General features: G+C 40.5%; 1 protein-coding gene across 3 annotated transcripts in view; it reads left to right on the top strand.

Moving 5' to 3' along the window:
- The window catches only part of LOC128745412 ((E3-independent) E2 ubiquitin-conjugating enzyme UBE2O), a 96,035-nt gene that overhangs the window by 9,724 nt on the left and 62,518 nt on the right, over positions 1-23,793 (top strand). For all 3 annotated transcript variants that reach the window (XR_008412535.1, XM_053842500.1, XM_053842489.1), the window contains exons 2-5: positions 4,781-4,894; positions 5,047-5,186; positions 17,709-19,089; positions 19,785-20,777. Coding sequence is in view for 2 of the 3 variants with exons in the window: in XM_053842500.1 (XP_053698475.1) it covers positions 4,781-4,894; positions 5,047-5,186; positions 17,709-19,089; positions 19,785-20,777 (2,628 nt within the window). In the remaining variant the exon portion in view is untranslated. The remainder of the gene's footprint in view (positions 1-4,780; positions 4,895-5,046; positions 5,187-17,708; positions 19,090-19,784; positions 20,778-23,793) is intronic.

Genomic DNA, 23,793 nt, shown 5'->3' with positions numbered 1-23,793 from the left:
CTCGTAAGTGGCAATAAATAGCGGCCACTCATCCGGATTACCAGAGAAAATCGGAAGTTCTTGTGCTACTGCTTGCCTCGCAGCAAGTTGACTTTTGCTGAGCTCATGAAGAGAGCTCACAAACTGTTCACCCGACCGTTGGTTTTCGGAGAAAGGGATTGCACGGAAGTTTAAGCCGTCACTAAGAGAAGATTTGCTCATGCCAATTTCCATCACCTGCAATCGCTCTTCCAACCGCTTTATTTCTAGATGCTGCTTTTTCGCCATATCCTGCAGCTGCTTTTCCACCCGTGTAATTGCCGAACAAACACCATCTGCGACACGAGTTTCAGTTCTTAACGATGTTGAATTAGCATTAGGAAGTACAATGGCGGGAACATTCAACTCCTCCCGTATCTGCTGCTCTTTTATCTCCAGATTTAAAAGATACTGACGGTGTAAATCACTTATTGCATTTTCCATTTCAAGGTCCTTCTTACGCAGCAACTCTTCATACGTATGCTTTTGTTGTTCGAACCTAGCTTGCATTTGGTCCATCAACCTTTGAAACTGTCGAAGTTGTTCGTTTTGCTGTTCCTGATCAGCAACCGACTTTTTTCCTGCTCCACCCTGTACAGATGCCACACGGGATGATGCGCCCTGAGATGCACGCTTCGTTTCACACGACGAGCAACTCCAGTCTACATCTTGGATTCCTTCGTCGACACCCACACACTTAAAATGGAACCACCGACTGCATTCATCACAACTCACCATTGAACTATTATCCGGGTCTTTGCACAGACCACAACTCACACCCGGTTGGGGTCCTTTTGCACTATCCTTCGGCATCTTAAAGTTTCCCCGATTGCGATTAAACGGATTTTTTAAAATGTTGCGAACGCAACAAAAAGACAGTTTTCCGGTTCTTTAATAACGTAACTTTATTTATTAACAGCCACTGATGACGCTATTAAAAAATCCCTATCGTATAACATAAGAAATAATTAGTTGTTATAAAGGTGCAATAATTTTAAGTTTTGGTACGTTTGAATTCATTATAATAGAACAATGAAATAATGACTTTTCATAGAACTTACGTTTAGTGTCTTTTTCCAGCTTCCTTATTCGTAATTAGCTCAATTCTGCTTTATTAGCTAAATCTATCCTGACCGTACTTATTCATTCACAGACCGTACTGTAGGCTTATTTTCTCTATGCAACAACGATTGTTTCAATCAACGTATCGTTTGCACCACAAACCATTTATACTAGTTTTAGAGGCAAGGCAAATATAAATTGAAACACTTTTAAAGCAAGTTTTAGTTTTAGATTCGATTTTTAGATAGATCACAAAAATGCTATCAGTTGTTTACTTTATCCGAGTGACGTTTGTCCATTCAGTTTTCTCCCACCGGTTCACTGGCGCTAGCAACGGATTACGGTACCAAAGTAATCTTGACGAAGGTGCACCGCAACAGAATGTTGCGACAAGTATTGCGACAAGTATTTCCAATATGGCGACCAAATCGAAGATGACCGCAAATTTTTTTTTCTTCATTTAAAAGGATTGTATAACAATTCCCCGAAACCCGTCTCCCCGAAAGATATTTCCCCGAATGTATCAATTCCCCGAAAACTCTTCCCGATAGATATTTCCCCGAATGTAATAATTTCCCGAAATATATTTCCCCGAATGTACTAATTTCCCGAAAGATATTTCCCCGAATGTACTAATTCCCCGAAAAATATTTCCCCGAATGTACCAATTCTCCGAAAAACATTTTCCCGAAGGTATCATTTCCCCGAAAACCTGATTTCCACGAGTAAAATTCATGTTACATTGCATTGCAAGCCTGTTGTCAAGTGTATGTCTGGTCTTACCCAATTTTTTTCCAGTATCTTCAAAGTAGAAATATATGTAAGATTATACAACATACGGGGATATATTTTCCCCGAATGAAGTTTTTCTGAAAAATGCTTTTTCGAATACAGGTACTAGATTCCCAAAATACAATTTATAAAAACCAATTTCTCGAATGCCGCTTCCCCGGAAAGCATGTTTTTAAAAATAAGTCATTACTTCTCCTGCGCAGCATTATAGAATATGTGATGCAGTTTTATGCTGCAAATTTGATAAGTTTAAAATTTGAAAACTGGGGTTGAGTACCACAGAAGGTTGTAAATCAAAAAGTAGAAAAACACATAAAGCTGAAACAATTGAAACGTCAATGAATTTTGACGGAACATGTAACATACTATTTAACATCTCAAAACAACACCAGTTTTCACATATTCTTGCTCATAAAATAACTGCTGCTCGTGCGGAATCAACTGAAAATTACTACGACTGGGTATGCGGAAATTCACAAATTTGTGCGTGCGAAAGTCTGCTACATCCAACGGTGGATTGGCTATCATTTTTCTTGGTGAATAGATGGATCATTCTTCGTGAACAGACGCAGAACCTTGACCTTCTTAGGTCCCTTGGTATGATTTCCAACGTAAAAATCGTTTTCGGATCATGTAGGTAAGGTCAGTGCCGTAGCGTGCGGTTGTCAGACTAGCCACCGCTAAGGGCGCTAGGTCTTAAGGGTGCAAAAAGCAAGGCTCCAATAATAATTACAACCCTTTTTTACCATACTTTCACCATACTCGAAACACTATGTAAAGGTCAATTAAAGGTACCCAGGTAACCAATAAGCATTTCCAATGCAATTTAAATGCAAGCCAATAAGCATTTAAGTTGCCTTAAATGCTACTTAAATGCTATTTTGGCAAAATATGCGGCTACTTTACTGCTAGCCTTCTTATAGTGCTGACAATTTCTGATTTTTCTAGATATTGGTTCTTTCTTGCCAATAGCTTTCTGGTAAATAGTACTTACTGAGAAGCAGTTCTCTGGAATTTGATACTTGGAATTCGTTTTCTGGAATTTAGTACTTCCTGAGCATTGGTTTACTGGAGAATGATTCTTTCTGGAGAATATTCTTCGGTATTTTATTTTCTGGTGTTTAGTTTTCTAGAGAAAGTCGGACAACCATTCGTTGAGTCCGTGAGGTGCCGCAATTACGTGCGACGCCTAATTTCATACGCTTGGTCTAAAGGTGGCGGTTTCTTAGCGGAACATACAGAACATTTCCGACGAAAATGTTTGAACGTATACTCTCAAGCATTCAAACATTGTTGAAGGAAATGTGCATGTTTTGTTCAGAGATATTGTTGACTTTAATACCATTTGCACGGAACTAGGAGTCAAAATTAGCCGAACGGAATTTGCGCGCCTCGCATCAGTAATGCCTAATATTCTGATCTCTGATGTGCTTAGCTTCAACGCCTATATAATTTGTGAACTCGAAATATAAAACGTTACTTTTCGGGGAAATGGTACATTCGGGCAAACGGTTTTCGGGGAAGTAGTATTCTCGGGGAAATGGTTTTCGGGGAAGTATTATATTCGGGGAAATGGTATTCGGAGAAGTAGTACATTCGGGGAAATGGTTTTCGGGAAAGTGGTACATTCGGGAAAACAGTTCATTCGGGGAAATAGCCTTCGGGAAAATATCCTTCGGGGAACTGGATTTCGGGGAAACGGTTTTCGGGAAAATGTTGTACAACCCAACGTAGGCCCTAAGTTATTACGAATATACATGTACCACAAGACTGACAGGCAGAGAAGCGGATAAACAAAAGGAAGGAGAAGATCAAGATAAGTACATTCATTGCTATTGCTTATACAATTGTAGCGGATCTGCATAGAGTCAAGTTCTGTCATCTCTTCTTCCTACTCATTAATCACGCTACTCATCATCAACGCATTATAGCGCTAGCGTTGTCCGCATGGACTCTTTTATCATTATCACAACCACCTTCTCTCAGCCTTGGACAGACTTGACTCTAACTGCCCCACCTCGTGCTGCAAACAGAAACAGAAATTTAGGGAATATTTGAAGACCTCGCGTTAGTAGTAACCCCGCTTCAGCGAGAATTACCCCCCTGTGTTTTGCTCTAAAATATTAGCAATTAGGTAGATAACTTATTTTTATTTTATAATCGAAAAACGAGATTTTCGACCAATTGAATCAGAAAAATAGCGGGAAAAGGTCGGGATTTCTTAAAATTGAGTGGCTATCCTGCATTTTCCTAGTTATAAGTAACGAAAAATGTCACACGTTTCACCTGTTTGACACCCTACTGTGTTTACCTATACTATCTGAAAATTAATCTTTTGCGAACACCGTACGTAAGTTTTCCCGCCTGCTGTCGAAAATATTTAAATTGATCCGTTGAATTTAAAATATGAAAACCAAGTACCGTTAGATGTCGGAAAGCAAGGTTAAATCCGACGGTGCAACATTTATTGAGTGACACGACGATAAATAATTTCGACATAGGCTGAGATTTACTCAGAGCTGTTTATAGTGAAATCAATACTATTAATATCAAATTCTAAATCTGTGTCTGCACACTTAAATTTTTTTTACCGAACTCTAAGCAGCCGAACGTTCGCTAAAATTCGATGGCGCCAATCGACGTTTACGGATCATTAGTAATGTTTGGCATCATAAAAATTTTTTACCGAACGTTCTGCTGCTCAGAGTTCGGTAAAATTTACGATAATTTACCGAACTCGGTACTTTTTTTAAGTGTGTGTATCTGGATCCGCTTCTTAACTCTTTGATCCACTCAAACCTAAACAAAACGTTTTTGCGCAATCTGTAACTAATGCCATATTTGTTACTAACGTAATCTTTGTTAACTAAATAATAAGTATTTATTAACCATATTTTTTTGCTTTCAGGTTGGATTGGCCGACCGAACTCTCATGCCAGGAGATGTTGTGCGAAAGATAATTCCAGGAAAAGATACTCAACGTGGCTACTGTCATGAAATATTTGTTAGAGCTGATGTTAAGGTAATTAGCATTGAAGCTCTATTGAATTTTTACATTCGGATTTATACACAAGTTGAATTTATGATCAATGCGCAAATCATCATAGAGTTAGTTTATTAAAGACTCACTTTCTTGATTTTAATAAAAAGATTTTTTCTTTTATTATATTTCAGATTGTTGGAACAAAATATGTAGTTAAAAATGTTTCTTCCGATAGATTGCGTCCGTTAATGTCAATGCCAAAGGACAATGCTGTTTGTCTTGATTCTTGGGTCGGAAGCACGAAAAATATCAATGAAAAATTAGTACTAAAGTAAGTTACGAAACGTTATGATGCTTTCAAACTTCGATGAAATTTAGGGGTAGTTTGTTAAGTAAATATTATTACTATATTAGTGTTAATTTTTGGGATATCACGCGAAGGAAATAATTAAAACAGTATGTTTGATTTTAAAAACACTTTAATCAACGTCTTATCTCTCGAACATTCTGATGAGTAATGAAATATAAAATACGAAAATATGAGTATATTCTTTTAAGGGAAACATGAGTATATCGAAGAGAGAGGGAGAGCATGAGTATATACGAATATGATACACGGTAACCGACAAGTGTTGCCAATTTCAATACTCCTCCTCAATGCTTGGCTGTTTCAGGTTTCACGTTGACATCCATTTTGGACAGACCCATGATAGCTGCAAGTTTCGTAGTCTTAACTGTACCAAGCGGTTTGGTGAGCAGGTCTGCCGCCATATTTTCTGTAGAACAATATGCTAAACGTAACACTCCTTGATCACACAACTCTTTAATGTAACACTGTTTTGTTTTAATGTGTTTTGAGCGGCGCGTTTTACGTTCTGAACCGACAAATTGTATACAACTTTGATTGTCTTCAAAAACACATGTTGCTTCTTTTTGAACTTCTCCAAAATCTTCTAACACTTTACGTAGCCAAACTGCTTCTTGGCTGGCTTCTCCCAGAGCGACGTATTTTGACTCCATGGATGACAGAGTCACACAATGTTGTAGACGACTTCCCCCGGATACTGCTCCTCCGGCATAGATAAACACAGATCCGGTAGTAGATCGACGTGTTTCAGGATCACCAGCGCAGTCAGCATCTGAGTATCCGAATAGCTCTCCTTTGTCGCTATCGTATTCGAGTTTTACACCCTTTCTCGCGTTTAAATATCGAAGCACTCTCTTGGCAGCTACCCAATCATTTTCAGTTGGTGAACAAACTTTCCTACCAAGAATTGAAACACTAACGGAAATATCGGAACGGGCGCACACGGCAATATACAAGAGGGCACCGACCAAACTTCTATAAGTCGTGCTATTGGGAAACGAATTACTTGAGTCATTCATAGATACGAATCCAGTGCCCATTGGACTCTTCGCAGGTTTAGCATCCTGTTGTCCAAAACGTGTCACTATCTTCTCAATGTATCTCGTGAGCGAAATGCTATACTTTTCATTTTCCCGAACGATTTCCATGCCGAGGAAATAAGATGGTTCTCCAAGATCTGTGATGTCGAATTTTGATTTCAAACCATTGCAGATTCGATCTAACTGTGACACATTGCTACAACCAACCAATCAGAATGTCATCCACGTAGATCAGTAAATATATTCGAACGGTTCCTACGAACTGCGTGTACAGACACTGATCTGCTGCACTTTGGGTGAAACACAATTCTAGTAATACACTGTAAAGAAGCTGGTTCCAGCACCTGGTCGATTGCTTCAGGCCATAAATGCTGCGACGTAGTCTACACACCAAATTTTCTTTTCTTTTTTCAGCAAATCCTGGAGGTTGTTTCATGTAAATTTACTCCTTCAAATGGCCATATAAGTATGCTGTCTTCACGTCCAAGTGTCGTAGCTTCACACGCTGCCGAAATGCTACAGCCAAGAAAATTCTTAAAGCTGTTTGTTTAGTCACGGGGGCAAATACCTCATCATAGTCGTCACCATACTGTTGATTAAAACCTTGAGCGACCAGACGCGCTTTATATTTTGCAATCTCTCCCGTCATGTTTCGTTTAACTTTGTAAATCCATTTACAACCCACCGGCTTTCTGTTCACTGGAAGCTCTACCAGTTCCCACGTACCGTTTTGCGCGTGTCACTTTAGTTCTTCGTTCATAGCATTACACCACTCTTCGTTTTCACTTCCGGAAAATGTTTCCTTCAAACTTCTGGGTTCGTTCACAGTAATATAAGCGATATAATTTCTTCCAATAGTCTTCTAGGCGCGATTCCTTTCGTTACACGATTCGAACGACGATGTATCTCTTCATCAGGATATCCTTCAAAATCGTTTTCTGAAGCACTGTTGAACTCGTTACTATCTTCAGTATCTTCGGTGTCTGACTCATCAACATCCACTTGTTTAGTGTCTTCAGTAACATCGATTTCATCCAAACGTACTATAGGCACAAATGCGTTAGGTACCCTCGCTAATATTTCGCTGCTCGATACGATTTTGTTCTTCGTCTCACACAGAAGTTCAATGAATTTAGCGTCTCTGCTGATAGTGATTCTGTTTGTAGTAGTATCCAAGAAACGCCATGCCTTTCTTCCTTCAGCATAACCCATAAAAATCAGTTTTCTAGCTTTCACGTCAAGCTTACACCGTTTTTCATCTGGGATGTACATACGCTTCTGTTCCGAAAACACGAACAAAAGAATAGTCAGGTTTCCTATTCCACCAGTGCTGAAAAAGCGTTTCATTTACTACGGATGACGGTGTGATATTCTGTATATAGTTTGCAGTGGCGACAGCTGCCCCAGTATCGCTTGTCCAAATGAGATTCTGAAAGAAGGCAACGCATCATTTCTCCAAGTGTTCGATTCTTACGTTCGGATCTTCCATTCTGCTGTGGTCTGTACGGAGCGCTTTGCTGTAAAATTATCTCATTATCTTTCAATAACTTCAGGAGAGTTTTACTGGAATATTCTCCTCTATCAGAACGTATCACTTTTGGAGCTCGTTCAAATTGATTCTTGAACATCATCATATATTCCATGATCATTTCTGCACATTGGGATTTCTCTTTCAACAAATAAACTACGCGGTACCGACTGTAGTCATCCAACATAGTCATAAAGTAACGACTACCTCTAGGTGTCGCCACTTCCATAGGACCACATAGATCCGTATGTATAAGATCGCCCACTTCGTGTGATTTTGATTCAAATAATGGAAACGGTGCCCGAGACATTTTTCCTTCACAGCATACACCGCAAACGGATGTGACTCCGCAATTTTGTAACTTCAAACCAGTACCAAGTTCGTCTCTAACAATCTTACTTACAGCGGCCTCATCCCGATGGCCCAAGCGTCGATACCAAGTATGTATGCAATTTTCATTATGGCCTCCCACAGTTAGCAACGTTTTCTGTGTAGACGGCTTCAAATGGTACAAGTTAACACTCCGTTTCCCAATCAGCGCAATCTTACCATTTTTATCAATGGTGCATCCATTTTGATCAGAGGTAACAATGCATCCCTCATCGGGCTTACTTACCGATAGTAGGTTTCCTGCCAACGATGTAACATAATATACCTGCTTTAACTTAACAGACACGACCTTGCCATCCCCATTGGATGAAGAAAATTTAGTCGATCCGACACCTGCAGCCGTAATGTTGCTCCCATCAGCCAAACCGATACTCATCTCAGTTGCGTCGACATGATCCAGAAGTGTTTCATCGCTGGTCATGTGCGACGTGGCACCTGAATCCAGATACCACAGTGCATCTCTTCGACCAACAAACACAGCATCAGCAGCCAGACAAACTTCCTCATCACTTTCAACAACAATATTCGCTTTCTGATTTGGCTTCACTTTTTCTTGTTTCATTTCTTCTTCTTTATATTTTGTTTTTCTGGCTTGCACAAGCTTCCGACAATCTCTGCGATAGTGCCCCTCTTTCCCGCAGTAATGACACTTTTTCGCTTTTTTGTCACTTTTGGCTCTATCGTTTGTTTTAAAAACCTTTTCACTACCGATATCAGGGCCGGTTTTCGCTACACGTTTACACCACTCATCGACCAACTTGCCTTGTATAAACTCTAAGGTCAAGTCCTCTTCCGGGCGACTTTCCAACGCCGTTATGAACCCATCGTACGAATCACTCAAACTCGAAAGTATTATGGCCACCAACCAACACTCTTTCAATGGATCACCCATATTATTGAGACGATTAGCCAACCGAGTAATTTCAGCCAGGTGTTCAGCCATATTTCCTTCTTCTGAAAGCTGCATCCTCATTAATTTTCGTAGTACATGCACTTTCGTTGCTAGAGTCGACCGTGTATGGTGCTTCTTTAGAGCCACCCACATTTCACTTGCGGTTGTCGCTTTAATAACACGGCACAACTGACTGTCCTTGATGGACAAACCAATAATTGCACGAGCTTTGCCATCCTTACTAATCCAAGCGGCAACCTGAAGTACCAGGTTTTGGCACGTCGATCACATCACTCAAACTTTCACGAATTAGCAACAGGTCGATACGAAATTTTCACACCTCGTAATTGAAGTCGTTCAATTTTTCCACAGCGAGATTCATGTTCGCCATTTGCCGTACACTGCACTACCGAGTTACACAAAAGCCATGCGCTTTTGATCGTCTCACTTTTCCATGGAAAAACACTTCGTTCAGGTTTTAAATTTCACTACCCGCAGTTACTACGCACTCGCGATACTGCACCGATAACCTTTTGGGATATCACGCGAAGCAAATAATTAAAACAGTATGTTTTGATTTTAAAAACACTTTAATCAACGTCTTATCTCTCGAACATGCTGATGAGTAATGAAATATAAAATACGAAACTATGAGTATATCCTTTTAAGGGAAACATGAGTATATTGAAGAGAGAGGGAGAGCACCCCAGTAACAATTTGGGTTTTATTATACTCTTATGATGGTATTTAAGACCAAAATTGGTCTTGAACACTGTAATAAGAGTACAATAAAACTCACATTGTTGCTTGGGCATGAGTATATACGAATATGATACACGGTAACCGAGAAGTGTTGCCAATTTCAATATTGGTAAGCCTCGAGGACTCGGGACCACTGTTACGAGCTTATGTTTTTACGTTCGTAATGTAAACCGGTGGAAAATGCGAAGTTAAATGAAAAATAAAAACATGATTAAATTCCACTATTTCTTGCGCAACATGTGGAAAGGGCCATGTGCAAATGAGAGTTTCGCTTCGTGTCTCCTCTCTTGTGGTTATCACAGCGACATAAATGTATTTCAATGCATTTTTCTTAACCAATACAGTAGGATTTCGAATTTGGCAACAAATGCGTGTCGCCTATATGGCCAAAATCGTGGCCCTTTTCCGATATGAAAAAAACTAATTAATATGCTTTAGAAATTGACTAAATAGATTAAATATCATTAATCAACGAATGCAACTATTTTATATTTAAAATTAAATTAAAAATATTAACATGCGTATTTCTTTTAACATGCATCATGTAACTTTTAAAATGCGAGTCCGCCAAAAGCTATCTGTCCGCAAATAAGTGCAAATAAGTCTTTGACACCCTGCGGTAAGACGTAGTCCTACGGCAAAAAAATATTGTTCGAAACCACATAACTATTTTTCATGAACATACTGAGGGCATAATTTTTTCGTCATTTAGGCTGTGAACCATTTCGCGAAATTTTTAACTTTTTGGTTAAAATTTGACAGTACGATGGTTTTTCGAAAATAACCCTGCTCGGGAGCATGGTTAGTTTTTACCACGGGAATGACACTTCCAATACCAACCTGTACAAAAAAACGTAGCCAACATAGAGCGGGCCCAAGTTGACAGCTTCATAGATGGGCTCAAGCTGACAACCAAGTCAGATGTGTAAATTTTTGAATTTTGTTAGTTTTAGTTTGATTTTAGCCAAGGTTTTAGCATCACATAGCCAACGCCAGGCAGACAATTGATGCGAAATACATGAAACTGTGAAATTGGTTAGTTAAATTCGTTTTTTGAAATCGCTTTGCGTTTGCCGCCTTTTTCATGTGAGTAACGAAAATGTGACGTCATATCAGCCCCCTGGTTTTAACCAAGTTCTGAGAGCCAATGAAATATGCTACAGGTGAGGAAAGAACTTCGATGTGTTTCACTGATTTTTCCTTGATTTTTTTTACCATTTTTTTATGGATGTTGAACATATAACAAATTTCTTTATTCAACCCGAAATTAAATGAGATAAATTTTATCTATCAAATAGGAGCAAATGAATCCAATTCCAACCTGGACTGAATAAATAAATTCGCTGTTATAGAAACATATCTTCATCCTCACCTTATACATATATGCTCTCATTGAGTAAAACAACTATCAATCTGTCAAATATGAAATGGTTCGCATTCTCAACTGATTTAACCTTACTTACTTACTTATGTGTCCATGTCCGCCGGTCCGGCAGAACAAAGGGATGAAATTAGAGATCTCCACTGCTGACGGTTACCCGCCATGGCTTTTACCTGTCGCCAGGACAGGTTCTCGTCTACAGCCCGGATGTCGTTGGCTAAGCTCCGTCTCCATGAGCCTCTGGGTCTGCCTCTTCTACGCTGTCCTTGTGGATTCCAGTCGAGTGCTGCTCTGCAAACCTCGTTCGCTCCTTTCCTCAAGGTGTGTCCGATCCACTTCCACCTACGCTCACGAATTTCTGTGGCTATCGGCCGTTGATGACACCGACGATGGAGTTCCTCATTGGAAATCCAATTATCAGGCCACCAGGCACGAATAATATATCGCAGGCACCGATTAATGAATACCTGCAGTTTTTGCGTTGTCTCCGCTGAGACGCACCACGTTTCGCAGGCATACAGCAGTACGGATTTAACGTTTGAATTAAAGATTCGGGTTTTCGTACGTAGAGTGATCTGGTTTGAGCGCCAAATGTTTCGCAGACCTGCAAAGGCACCTCTGGCCTTCCTGATCCGTGTGGCTATATCAGTCTTGGTACCACCATCGGGCGTTGTTTGGCTACCAAGATATTGAAAGACGGCTACCTGCTCAACTTGTTGTCCCGCTACTGTAAAGTTGGTGGAATTGTCAGTGTTCACTACCATAGACTTAGTTTTCGCTACATTGACTGTGAGACCTGCTGCCTGGGAGCTCTCGGAGAGGTCGTCTAACTTGCTCTGCATATCGTTTCGGCGTTGTGCGAGCAAGACAATGTCGTCGGCTAGGTCGAGGTCATTTAGCTGCTCCATCGTTAGAGGATTCCAAGGCAATCCTCGATTTGGTCTACTGTCAATTGCTCCAACTAATATCTCATCCATAACGATGAGAAACAGAAGCGGTGATAAAATGCAGCCCTGTCTCACGCCAGCAGTAACCCTTATGGGGTCGGACAAGACGCCGTCGTGCAAAACCTTGCACGAGAACGCCTCGTACTGAGCCTCGACGAGATGGACTAGCTTATCTGGAACTCCTCTACGCCTAAGTGCGCCCCAGATGTTTTCGTGATTGAGTCGGTCGAACGCCTTTTCGAAGTCAACGAACACCAGCAGAAGAGAGTCCTGGAATTCGTTGATCTGCTCCAATATAATGCGGAGCGTTGTGATATGGTCTACACATGATCGGCCAGCACGGAATCCAGCTTGCTGCCGCCGGAGAGTAGTGTCGATCTTCTGGATCCGGTTGAGGATTACCTTACAGAGTACTTTGAGAGTAATACAGAGCAACGTGATGCCACGCCAGTTATCGCATTCCGTTAGGTCTCCTTTCTTAGGGACTTTGACCAATATGCCCTGCATCCAGTCCACCGGAAAAGTTGCGGTTTCCCAAATATTGCTGAAAAGCTGATGCATCATCTGGGCTGACAAAGATGGGTCAACTTTGAGCATTTCGGCTGAAATACGATCTATCCCTGGCGCTCTATTGGATTTCATACTCTTGATGGCTGCTACAATTTCATCCAGCGATGGCGCCTCCGAGTTCACGCGATTTATTCGACGAACTGTAGGCGTCGTACGCTGCTGGTTTTGTTGGTCTCTGACATTTGAAACTCGGAAGAGTTGTTCAAAATGTTCAGTCCATCGCTTAAGCTGTTCTGTACGGTCAGTCAATAGCTGACCAGCTCTGTCCTTTAGCGGCATCTTTGTATTCATCCTGGCACCACTAAGGCGGCGAGAAATATCGTACAACAAACGGATATCACCATTGGCGGCGGCGGTTTCTCCTTGTTCGGCTAGGGAGTTAGTCCAGGCTCTCTTGTCCCGCCTACAAGCACGTTTAACAGCCCTCTCCAGTTTGGCGTATCGTTGACGGGCAGCTGTCTTAGCCGATCTGGTCCGCGCTCGCTCAATGCCAGCTTTCGCCTCTCTCCGCTCGTCGATCTTCCTCCAAGTTTCATTCGAAATCCACTCCCTCCGCCATCTGCGCGCTTTGCCGAGGGTTTCATCACTGGTCGTGATGAAGGCGTTCTTGATGCCGGTCCATTGCTCTTCGACGGTTCCACCAGATGGCAACTCCGAGGCTCGAGATTCAAGTTGTTCAACAAAGGCCCTTTTCACCTCAGGATTCTCCAATCGGCGGACGTCGTAGCGGCGCCCAACTTTCTCCTCCCGTCGTTGGACACGTGCGACGCGCAGACGTATCTCAGCGATAACAAGATGATGGTCGGATGCAATGTCAGCGCTGCGTTTGTTGCGTACATCAAGAAGGCTCCTTCTCCATTTCCGGCTGATGCAGATGTGGTCGATTTGGTTTTCTGTTCGGCCGTCGCGGGAAACCCACGTGACTTTATGTACTGGTCTATGGGGGAAGAGCGATCCACCAATGACCATGTCGTTATTACCACAGAATTCTGTAAACAGCTCCCCGTTTTCGCTCATCTCTCCTAGGCCATGGCGTCCCATGACGCGTTCAAGGTCCGCGTTGTTTGAGCCAATCTTCGCGTTGAAGTCGCCCATGTGAATTTGGATGTCCCCCTTCGGGATTTTCTCAACCACGCTGTTCAGCTGGCTGTAAAAGCTCTCTTTCTCCTGCAGGTCGGCAGCATCTGTTGGCGCATAGCACTGGATTGCCGTAAGGTTCCTAACCCGTGTTCTAAATCTGGCAACGATTATTCGCTCATTTATTGGTTCCCACTTCATCAGGGCCGCACGTGCCCCTGGGCTCAGTAGGAATCCAACCCCTCTTTCTCGAGTAGCATTTTCACCTCGTATGCCAGAGTAGAGCAAGACTTGCCAGGATGATGTCCTGTGTTCGCCAGTACCCGGCCAGCGGACCTCGCTCAGCCCCAGGATTTCAAGCTTCAGGCGGCTAGCTTCCCTTGCAAGTTGAGCCAGCTTGCCCTGCTGGGCAAGGGTCAGTATATTCCATGTTCCGATTCGTGTCCGTGTTTTCATGCTAAAGGTCGTTGCCAATAATCCGGAGAGATTTCTTCTTTCATTTTCATTAACTTTTTGTGTGTTCTGGTACAGTAGGCTGTTAACCTAAGGTCCTTATCCCGCTGATGGGGCTGCCATCTTAATGTGGGCGGGAGCCACTGTGCCCCCTTTCCTGTTAGCATACGACAACCGAAGTTGCGTACCCCAGCCGGCACCTCGTGGAGGTAGGAATAGGAGTTAATGAACAGAGGTTATGGAATGCACATGTTCACCCTTTGCCAGCCACTGATACTTAACCTTGATTTTAACCACTCGAGGAAAAACAACCATCGAACTGTCAAATTTTAACTAAAAAGTTAAAAATTTCGCGAAATGGTTCACAGCCTTATGGGGACATAAACCACTAAAATTTTTGAAAAACTCATTATTTTTTATTTCAGATTTTAATTTTACAGTATTTCCCGCTTATTTTGATACTAATTTTGTAATTATCCGACCACGGGAAGTGGCCGAAAAACGATCGTACACATAAGCATTCCAGTGCGGCGTGGAATAACCTTGACGGAATAAAAGCCGCTCCTCAAAAACCACGATTTTCAAACTTTATGTACCTTTTTCTCAGAAACTACATAACGTATTGGAACAAACTTTGTTTTGTTTTGTTGATAGGAGCTTGGCGAAGACTTTTATAACTTTTGAGTTTTGTAAACGAAATACAGCTTGAGAAAAACGAAAAAGTAGAAGAAAAGATGGCTAAAAAAATAAAATTTTGTCTTCTTTTTCTTTTTTCTCAAGTTATATTTCTTTTACAAAACTCAAAAGTTATAAAAGTCTTTGTCGAGCTCTCACCAACAAAACAAAAAAAAGTTTGTACCAATAAGTTGTGTAGTTTCTGAGAAAATGGTACATAAAGCTTGAAAATCGTGGTTTTTGAGGAGCGGCGTTTTATTCCGTCGAGATTGTTCCACTCCGCACTGGAATGCTTATGTGTATGATCGTTTTTCGGCCACTTCCCGTGGTCGGATCATTACAAAATTAGTATCAAAATAAGCGGAAAAGACTGCAGAATCAAAATCTGAAATAAAAAAACAATAGAATTTTCAAAAGTTTTGGTGGTTTATCTCCCCTTAATTGTGGCTGTGATGGAATTAATAAGAATAAGAATAATAATAATAATAAGAATAAAAAAAATCCTGCCTTCAAAACTCCCCACATGCCAAATTTGGTTCCATTTGCTTGATTAGTTCTCTAGTTATGAGGAAATTTGTATTTCATTTGTATGAGAGCCCCCCCCCCTCTAATAGGGGTAAGGGTCATAATTCCCCTCCTAAAACGGTAAGGGGTCTCAATTCACCATAGAAAAAAAAATCCCTTTAAAAACACCCACATACCAAATTTGGTTCTATTTGCTTGATTAGTTCTAGAGTTATGAAGAAATTTGTATTTCATTTGTATGGAAGCCCCCCCTCCCAAAAAGGAAAGGGGTCTTAATTCATCATAGTAAAAATTATTGCCTCCAAAAACCTTCACATGCCAAATTGGGTTCCATTTGCTTAATTAGTTCTCGAGTTATGAGGAAATTTGTATTTCATTTGTATTGGAACCCCCCCCCCCCTCTCCTAAAAAGGGGAGGGGTCTTAATTCATTATAGAAAAAATTCTTGCCTCCAAAAACCCCCACATGCCAAATTTGGTTCCATTCGATTGATTAGTTCTCGAATTATGAGGAAATTTGTATTTCATTTGTGAAACCCTCTTAGTGGGGGGAGAGGTCTCTTACCATCATAAAGAGCTTCTCCGGTCTCAAAAACTCATACATGAACATTTTCATGCCGATCGGTTTGGTAGTTTTCGATTCTATAAGGAACATACGGACAGACAGAAATCCATTTTTATAGGTATAGATGTGTATGGGAGCCTCCCTTCTTAGTGGGGGTAGGGGTCTCTAACTATCGTAAGAATCTTCCTTGGTCCCAAAAACCTCTACATGCAAATTTTCACGCCGATCAGTTCTGTAGTTTTTAATTCTATAAGGAATATACGGACAGACAGACAGACAGAAATCCATTTTTATAGGTATAGACTAGCTGGCCCGACAAACTTCGTATTGCCACAAATTGAACTATGTTGTACATAAATCGTGAATTTCGGATGATCTTTGTCACAATCTCGAAAGTTTTTGAGGAGTTCAACCTTAGATGATTCATTTTGGCAGTTACGTAACTATGAAAGCATCCCAGGTAATTAATAAGCATCACCAATGCTATTCAAATGCAAGCCAATAAGTATTTAACTCGCCTTAAATGCTACTTAAATGCTATTTTGGCATAATATACAGCTATTTTACTGCTAACCTTTTTATAGTGCTGACAATGCTAATTTACAGCCAATTATCGACACGAAGTGTGCTGAAGTGACCCCCAGTGGCCGGCGCTTCCGACGGTGGGTCGCCGACAACACTCGCGGCCGTCTCGCCCTGAATGATCTAGTGTTACTATAGATAGTTTTTGTGGTCTTATTGTTGACTAATATTTTATAGAAGAGTCTCGAATTTCTCGAGTTTGATTAGTTTTTGAGTTACGTAAAAAATTCAATTTTATTTGTATGAGAGTCCTTATCCCCCTACCACAGGGGTGAGAGGTCTCTAACCATCATGAAATAAATTCAAGACTCCAAAATCCCTCACATGCCAAATTTGGTTCCATTTGCTTGATTAGTTCTCGAAATAAGAGGAAATTTGTATTTCATTTGCATGGAAGCCCCGCCTCTTAAAGGGGAGAGGGGTCATGATTCCCTTCCTAAAGAGCTCAATTCACCATAGAAAAATTTCTTGCAACCACATGCCAAATTTTGTTTCAATTGCTTGATTAGTTCTCTAGTTATGCAGAAATTTGTATTTCATTGGTATGGGAGCCCCCCCTCTTAGGGTAGAGGGGTCTCTAACTATCATAAAAACCTTCCCCAGCTCCAAAAATGCCTACATGCAAATTCGCCGATCGGTTTAGTAGTTTTCGGTTCTATAAGGAACATACCGACAGACAGACAGTCAGACAGACAGAAATCCATTTTTATAGGTATAGATTATAACGTTAGACCGCATTAGACATCAAAATATCGAAAATGACTAATGTAACATGGGGCAATAATGCTTCCACCGCCAGTACACTGAGCATTTGTACATAGGTAGAGACTGAATATATACATTAAAACTGGCGTTTGCGTGGCCTGAGCTGAAGAGGCTTGTGTAGGGCTGCAAGAGAAGCGAAGAGCATTGGACGTGAGTGCTTGGCGTTTGGTATTATGCAGTATTGACGGTTTTATCGCAGTGGGCGGTCTTGTCCCGTCTACCCTTACATACATTACTCAACTTTAGGATAATAATGCTTGTATTTATATAGAACGTAGAACTGGTGGTCTAAATTTAAATAAGCATACTTTGTATTTGTTTTGTATGTTTTTTAGATCACAGTGCGGGTCACTCGTGGAAATTCGTCCAGATATCGAATATTGTACACTTAAAGACAGTGATACTCGGTCCCGAAGTGGTTATTTTGCCGGTACTATGTTTTATCCAGGGCAAACCCTAATTGGTCCAATTAACGATTTGGAAAATGCGAAATGGATTAACACTTCTGCAGAAATGAAATTGAGTAGAAAGCACAAAATGATGGATCGAAAATTCACTGTTCAATCGGTGGAAATCGAAGGTATTTGGGTTCATTGGCAATGCAAGGCATCATGTGATGATGTTGAAACTGAAATGAAAGAAGGCGGTATACAGCAGCCGCCAGACTATGTGACTGGGGAAAATTTGAAAAAAATAAAAAAATTAAACTTGTTCGAATCGTGTATGCTACAAATTAACGATAAAAACTATTTAAAAATCCAGTCAGGTGATTCTTTTTGTAAGAAAAGCCAATGGAGAAAGGAAGTTAATTCAAAATTTCTTAAAATCATCAATAAAGATGGAATAATACGGGGATCTGGGCTAGACAACGTTTTCTGTGATATTGAAAATCATGAAACTACCGGTAATAGTACGGTTGAGAGTATCTCACGAGATAAGCTAGAGTCAAATAATGCAAAGTTGTGCCTCACTGCCCATAAGGAAATATCTCTGTCCAGTAAATCGCGACGTAATATGATAAGGTGTGGTAATGGAAAATCAACATCAGCTTCTGCTACTTGTAAACTAGCTGAAAGTGATGAATGGCAAACGGATTTAGAAGATGAAGAAGACGATGACGTCGATGATGGTGAGCCAACTGTTTCCGATGGTGGAGGTAGTACTATATCCTCATCTTGTTCAAGTACAACCACGTCGAAAAGTAGCCCTAAAAAGTCACCACTTCTAGCGAAAAAAATACGAAAATTAAAAAAAAGATCCTCATTTGCTAATACAAGTGCGGATAAACCACCTTCGGTTGGCGATGAGCTGATAACAGAAACCTTAGTCGTGTATAGTACTGCAACGGTTGTGTGGCAAGATGGCACAATTGAATTCGACATTCCGTCCACAGATCTATGTCCAATCCACCATCTCGATGATCATGAATTTTTCCCCGGAGATTTCGTGCTCTCTGGAAACACGGATATATCACATAACCCTTTATTCCGAGATTACGGTGTCATCCAGAATGTGGATCATCATGGTCGCACGGCGAAAGTAAAGTGGTTCAGTACATACACATGCCTTAATGAACCACAACCAATATATAATGGTGAATCGGAGGTTAGCGTATATGACTTGAAAGATCATCCAGACTTTCAGTACCGACCAGGTACTATTGTCATCCGAGTGGCGAACTTTATAGGTGATGATTCTAAATGCAGTGCCGGACAGGTAAGTTTTAATCCACATTTCCCTAAATAGGAGTTTTTAATTATTCAAGGATTTTCAAAATATCAAATACCGTCATGCGGAACTTCTTTTGACAATTTATTAGATTTAGTTTTGACTAAGAGATAACATCTATAATAATAACTAGGAAGATTTCCGTTATTTTTATTTTTTTTTAAATGGACGTATGTGTAACATTTAGGTAAATTACTAGTTGAGAAATTCTGTGCCTAGAGCAATCATAATTTTACTAGCTCGATGATGCTACTTTTGATATGGGGATATTGGTAGCTAGGCTTGACAAGTAGTCATTTTGACTTCTACCTTTTGTCCAATGCTGGAAGGTGCATGAGTCGAACCAAGCTATAATCTGAGATTATAACCGGATTCGAACCCACAACACCCGCCAGGGACCCGTGGGTAATATTGCTAAAAGTATACTTTGTCTATGACCTCGCATCCTCGCATGACGGTACATTTTCGAAACATCGGAAATCTTTAATTTTTTATGCTATTGATATAAACGTAAATATAAAACATAATTTTGAATGTTTTAATTGTTTAATATTAAATCAGTAGGTTTGGTAATTAATTAAGTAAAAAAATCTTTGCAATTACGAATTTTAGCGGATAATCCAATTCAATAGCTATATCCAATTTGTTCCTATTGAGACCTTGTATAACTAAAATATTTTCAGGTTATTGATAACTACCCAAACGGAATGGTGAAAGTTTGGTGGGTTGATGGTCACGTCAGCATGTGTTGGCCGCAGGACATCTTTGAAGTTGGACAGTATGATTCAGATAACAACTTTTGGGGAAACGAATCCGACAACAACTCATGGGAAACTGAAGATGAAATATCAGAGCTTGGAGGTTTGTCTCCCCAGCGAGTGTCAAAACCAAAACTCGCAGCTAACTTGGAACGAGCGCGAGTAGCTATGGCTCGTTTAGAAGAGCTTTTTATAATTAATCCTCATCTTCAAAACCAAGAAATAATGAAAAAACTTCTGATGGTATATAAAAAGTGTCGTTATTTAGACAGACTGATGGATACTTCATTTTTCCATGAAGATCATTTCATGGGTTTGGTAGAACGAGTTCGCAAATCAAATAATCAAACAACGGCGGAACGAGCATTGGATCAGAAAATCAGACTGTTTAATCAGACTGGATCAAAAACAGTAACTCCTACAGCGGATAGTCCAGATACGGATCAACGACTCCCATCGAATAGTAATCAGAGTCTCTCATCCAGTGGCGGAACTAGTATCGGAACATCCTCAAAAAAATGTATTACACCATTTGATCAATCATATATGAGTATTTCGCCATCTTTCAAGTTCTCTATAGGAAACAATATTTCGACATCTTCAGATATTTCTAGTATAGAAGAAAATGCTACAGTGATGACAATTTCAAAACCATCTATAACAGGCAACGGCGTTGCAGACTCTGGAAATTTTTCAATTAAAAATGTTAAAAAATATTGCCAGCAGAACAATACTGTTGAGAATGATAATAATTTGTTACTAAACGCAGAGCTTGATAAAGTGAACGATCTTTACATGAACATTTGTGAAGATATGAATAATACTAACTCAGTTTTCAGTTTTCCGACACAAACAGATAATGTTTCTGCGAAACTCTGTTCACTTATTAAAGCACAACTAGTGAAAGCATTACAAGAGGTACGTACAGTGTTTTTGTATTTATAGAAGCACTTTCGTTTTATTAGTTAACTTTGAAGTAGGTACTTGAATGAGAAACAAACTATGAATTAATGCAAAAAATTGCTTATCCAACATTGATTGATAAGGTATTCAGTTATCGTTTTTCGCAGTCATTTGATTGGATTTTTCTCACTGTAGTAATATTGCATTTATGTCATATGATGTATGATACGGGGGCTCTCATGAGACTGCCACAAGTAACCAAAAGTTTGCATAATGGTGTCTAAATAGGGTTATTTTGCCCTATGAATATAATAGATCTATAGCTTGCCAAGCACCTTCACTTTTAAGTAATTAACCGAATTTTGACGTTGCCTTGAGTTCGCTGCTTAGAATTCTAAGCAGTTTCAAAAGAAACTTGAAAAACTTAAAAAAGTTAGGTTTTATTTTTATCTTTCTACCTTCCCTCACCTGCCACCACTTCTACTCCCACCTACCTTCTACTAACTGAGCTTCTATAATTCGTTTCATCCGATTAAACATAATACCATACAAAAAGTTAAAGCCTTGCCTGATCCATTGCATCCATTCTGACGTATGCAAGTGGGTTGAATTTTGCTGTTCCTAAGTTGTTTTTGAGTGTAAGTTGGTTTTAGAACTTGCAGCAGCTTTATGCGGCGCGGGTCAACTAATGAAAACTCAGGTTACGTTACGTGGTAGTGAGTTACCTCATGTTATTGATATGCTATACACAACACAAATGCACATAGTTTGCAAATAAAAATCTGCATTGCATTTTTATTGTTATTCGTAACTAAAACTAAACGAAGATTTGATTTATTTGAGTGATGTTTTAAGTTCTGCTAGTCTGAAGTTGAGAAATTTGAACAAGAGAAATGAATACATAATCATTTCGCGGCTTAAAGCTTACATGTCGAACCAGTTAGCAACTGTAGCTCTGTAGTCCTTATAGCTTTTGAAGTATCCATGATGCAAAGCCATAGCGTAACATTGAGGCGCCCTAGGCGGAAACCCAATTTGGCGCCCCTCGTTTCCTAAATCAGTGTTTTCTCCAGATTTATCATTTTTCGTATTCGCCTCTCATCCAATACTTCGCTACACTTAACGTATATATTGGCTTTCTTCATACGAAATGACGTCCATCTGAGCCAAATATCTTCCAGTAAGATATTATTTTTGTAGATGAATCCAAATTTAACATCTTTGGCTCGGATGGTCATTGTTTTGTATGGAGAAAGCCAAACGAAGAATTAAATGTAAAACATCTGAAAGCAACTGTTGAACACGGCGGGGTGGAGTGATGGCAAGGGGGTGGATCTATGCTAAAGGTGTTGGCAGTTTAGTCTTCATCGATGGCATAATGGATCAAAATGTCTATTTGGACATTTTAAAGCAAAATTTGAAGCCAAGTGCCAGCAAAATGGGATTTAGTCAGCGGTTCAAGTTTTATCAAAACAATAACCCTGTTAGGTGGATTTCGAAAGCTAAATTTTGTAGCGGTTGTCTTTGACTCGCTCAAACTAGAAATGATTGTATATATCTAGAAGTGTTAATTTATAAATCTTTTATCACTCACGGATTTAGTTTCCTTAATAACGTATTTCACGTATTACTCGTCTGCGAATATGCTCGCCTTAATTTCTCTCCGTACTATAAACATGATAATATAATATTTCATTTGATTATTTTTCCCTGACTGTACTTACTGTACTTTATCGATGAAAGCCTATTGGTAGTTAATATATAAACTTCGATATCAGAAATGTTAAATAACAATTTATCTTTAATAGAAAGGCACGTTTTTCACTCTTTAACAATCGTCAATGTACCAATTATTCAATCAATCTGCCTACTACAAAATGGTTTCCCTTCTGCTGATCTGTCAATACGATCAAGATGACCAATGTTGCGGTACGACAGGTTGAATCGACGAGCAGTGTTCTCAACACTCCCCGGCCCGTAAACCTTGTCCAGGAACTTCGTTTCGGTCAGGTTTACCAGATGACGCAGTTTCAATAACAGCTAGCTTTGCTGTGGGTCGCCTATACAGCCCACCTGCTGTTTTCACCACGGCCTGTCGGATTCTCCCGTCTGTGCCTGTAATCATCTGCTGGATTCGGCCGCGTACCCAGCCATTCGGGTTCTGGTCGTCAGTAATGAATACTAAACCGCCCTGTTGAAGGGGCTTGCTATCCTCCAACCACTTGGTTTTCATGTTTAACGAAGGTAAATATTCGCTGAGCTAGCGCTTCCAAAGCTCATCAGCTATGTATTGCGACCGTTTGTATGTATTCCTGAGCGCTTCGGCAGAACATGTTGGAGGACTACTGACAACTTCCTCTTCGGCTGCTCCAATCTGCAGGAAGTGACTCGGCGTCAAGGCCTCCCCGTTCGACGATTCTTGTGGTACATAGGCCAAAGGCCTGCGGTTTACGATTTCCTCAGCTTCAACGATAACAGTCAGCAGTATCTTGTCGTTCATTCGGTGCTTTACGCTCAGCGTTGCCATTGCCACCTTGACCGCTCGTACCATGCGCTCCCAAATGCCCCCCATGTGAGGGGCAGAAGGAGGATTAAACGACCAACAGGTTCGAGCATTTGTAAATACGTTTGCGCATGTCGTATCGATTTGCCGAATTTGTTTCTGGAGTTCTTTGCTGGCGGCTTTCAAATTAGTGCCGTTATCCGAAAATATGGTAATCGGAGCTCCTCTTCGTAAAACAAATCTGCGTATCGCCATGATACAGGAGTCGGTGTCGAGCCTGTGCGCCACCTCCAAGTGTATAGCCCGAACAGACAGGCACGTAAATAAAACGATCCACCTTTTCTCGATACGACGGTTAACCGGTACTTCCACCGGTCCAAAATAATCAACGCCAACATGGCTGAATGTTTTCAAGAACGGTGTCAACCGCTTTACGGGAAGCGGAGCCATTTCTGGAATCTGCGGTCTGCAATTGCGTATTTTACACAGTTGGCAATCCTTCACTGTTGACGCTAAATAGGCTCGTAA

This window comes from Sabethes cyaneus, chromosome 1 (genome assembly GCF_943734655.1).
Source record: "Sabethes cyaneus chromosome 1, idSabCyanKW18_F2, whole genome shotgun sequence".
In the NCBI taxonomy this organism is placed as follows: Eukaryota; Metazoa; Arthropoda; class Insecta; order Diptera; family Culicidae; genus Sabethes; species Sabethes cyaneus.
This window is presented reverse-complemented; position numbering and strand designations above follow the sequence as displayed.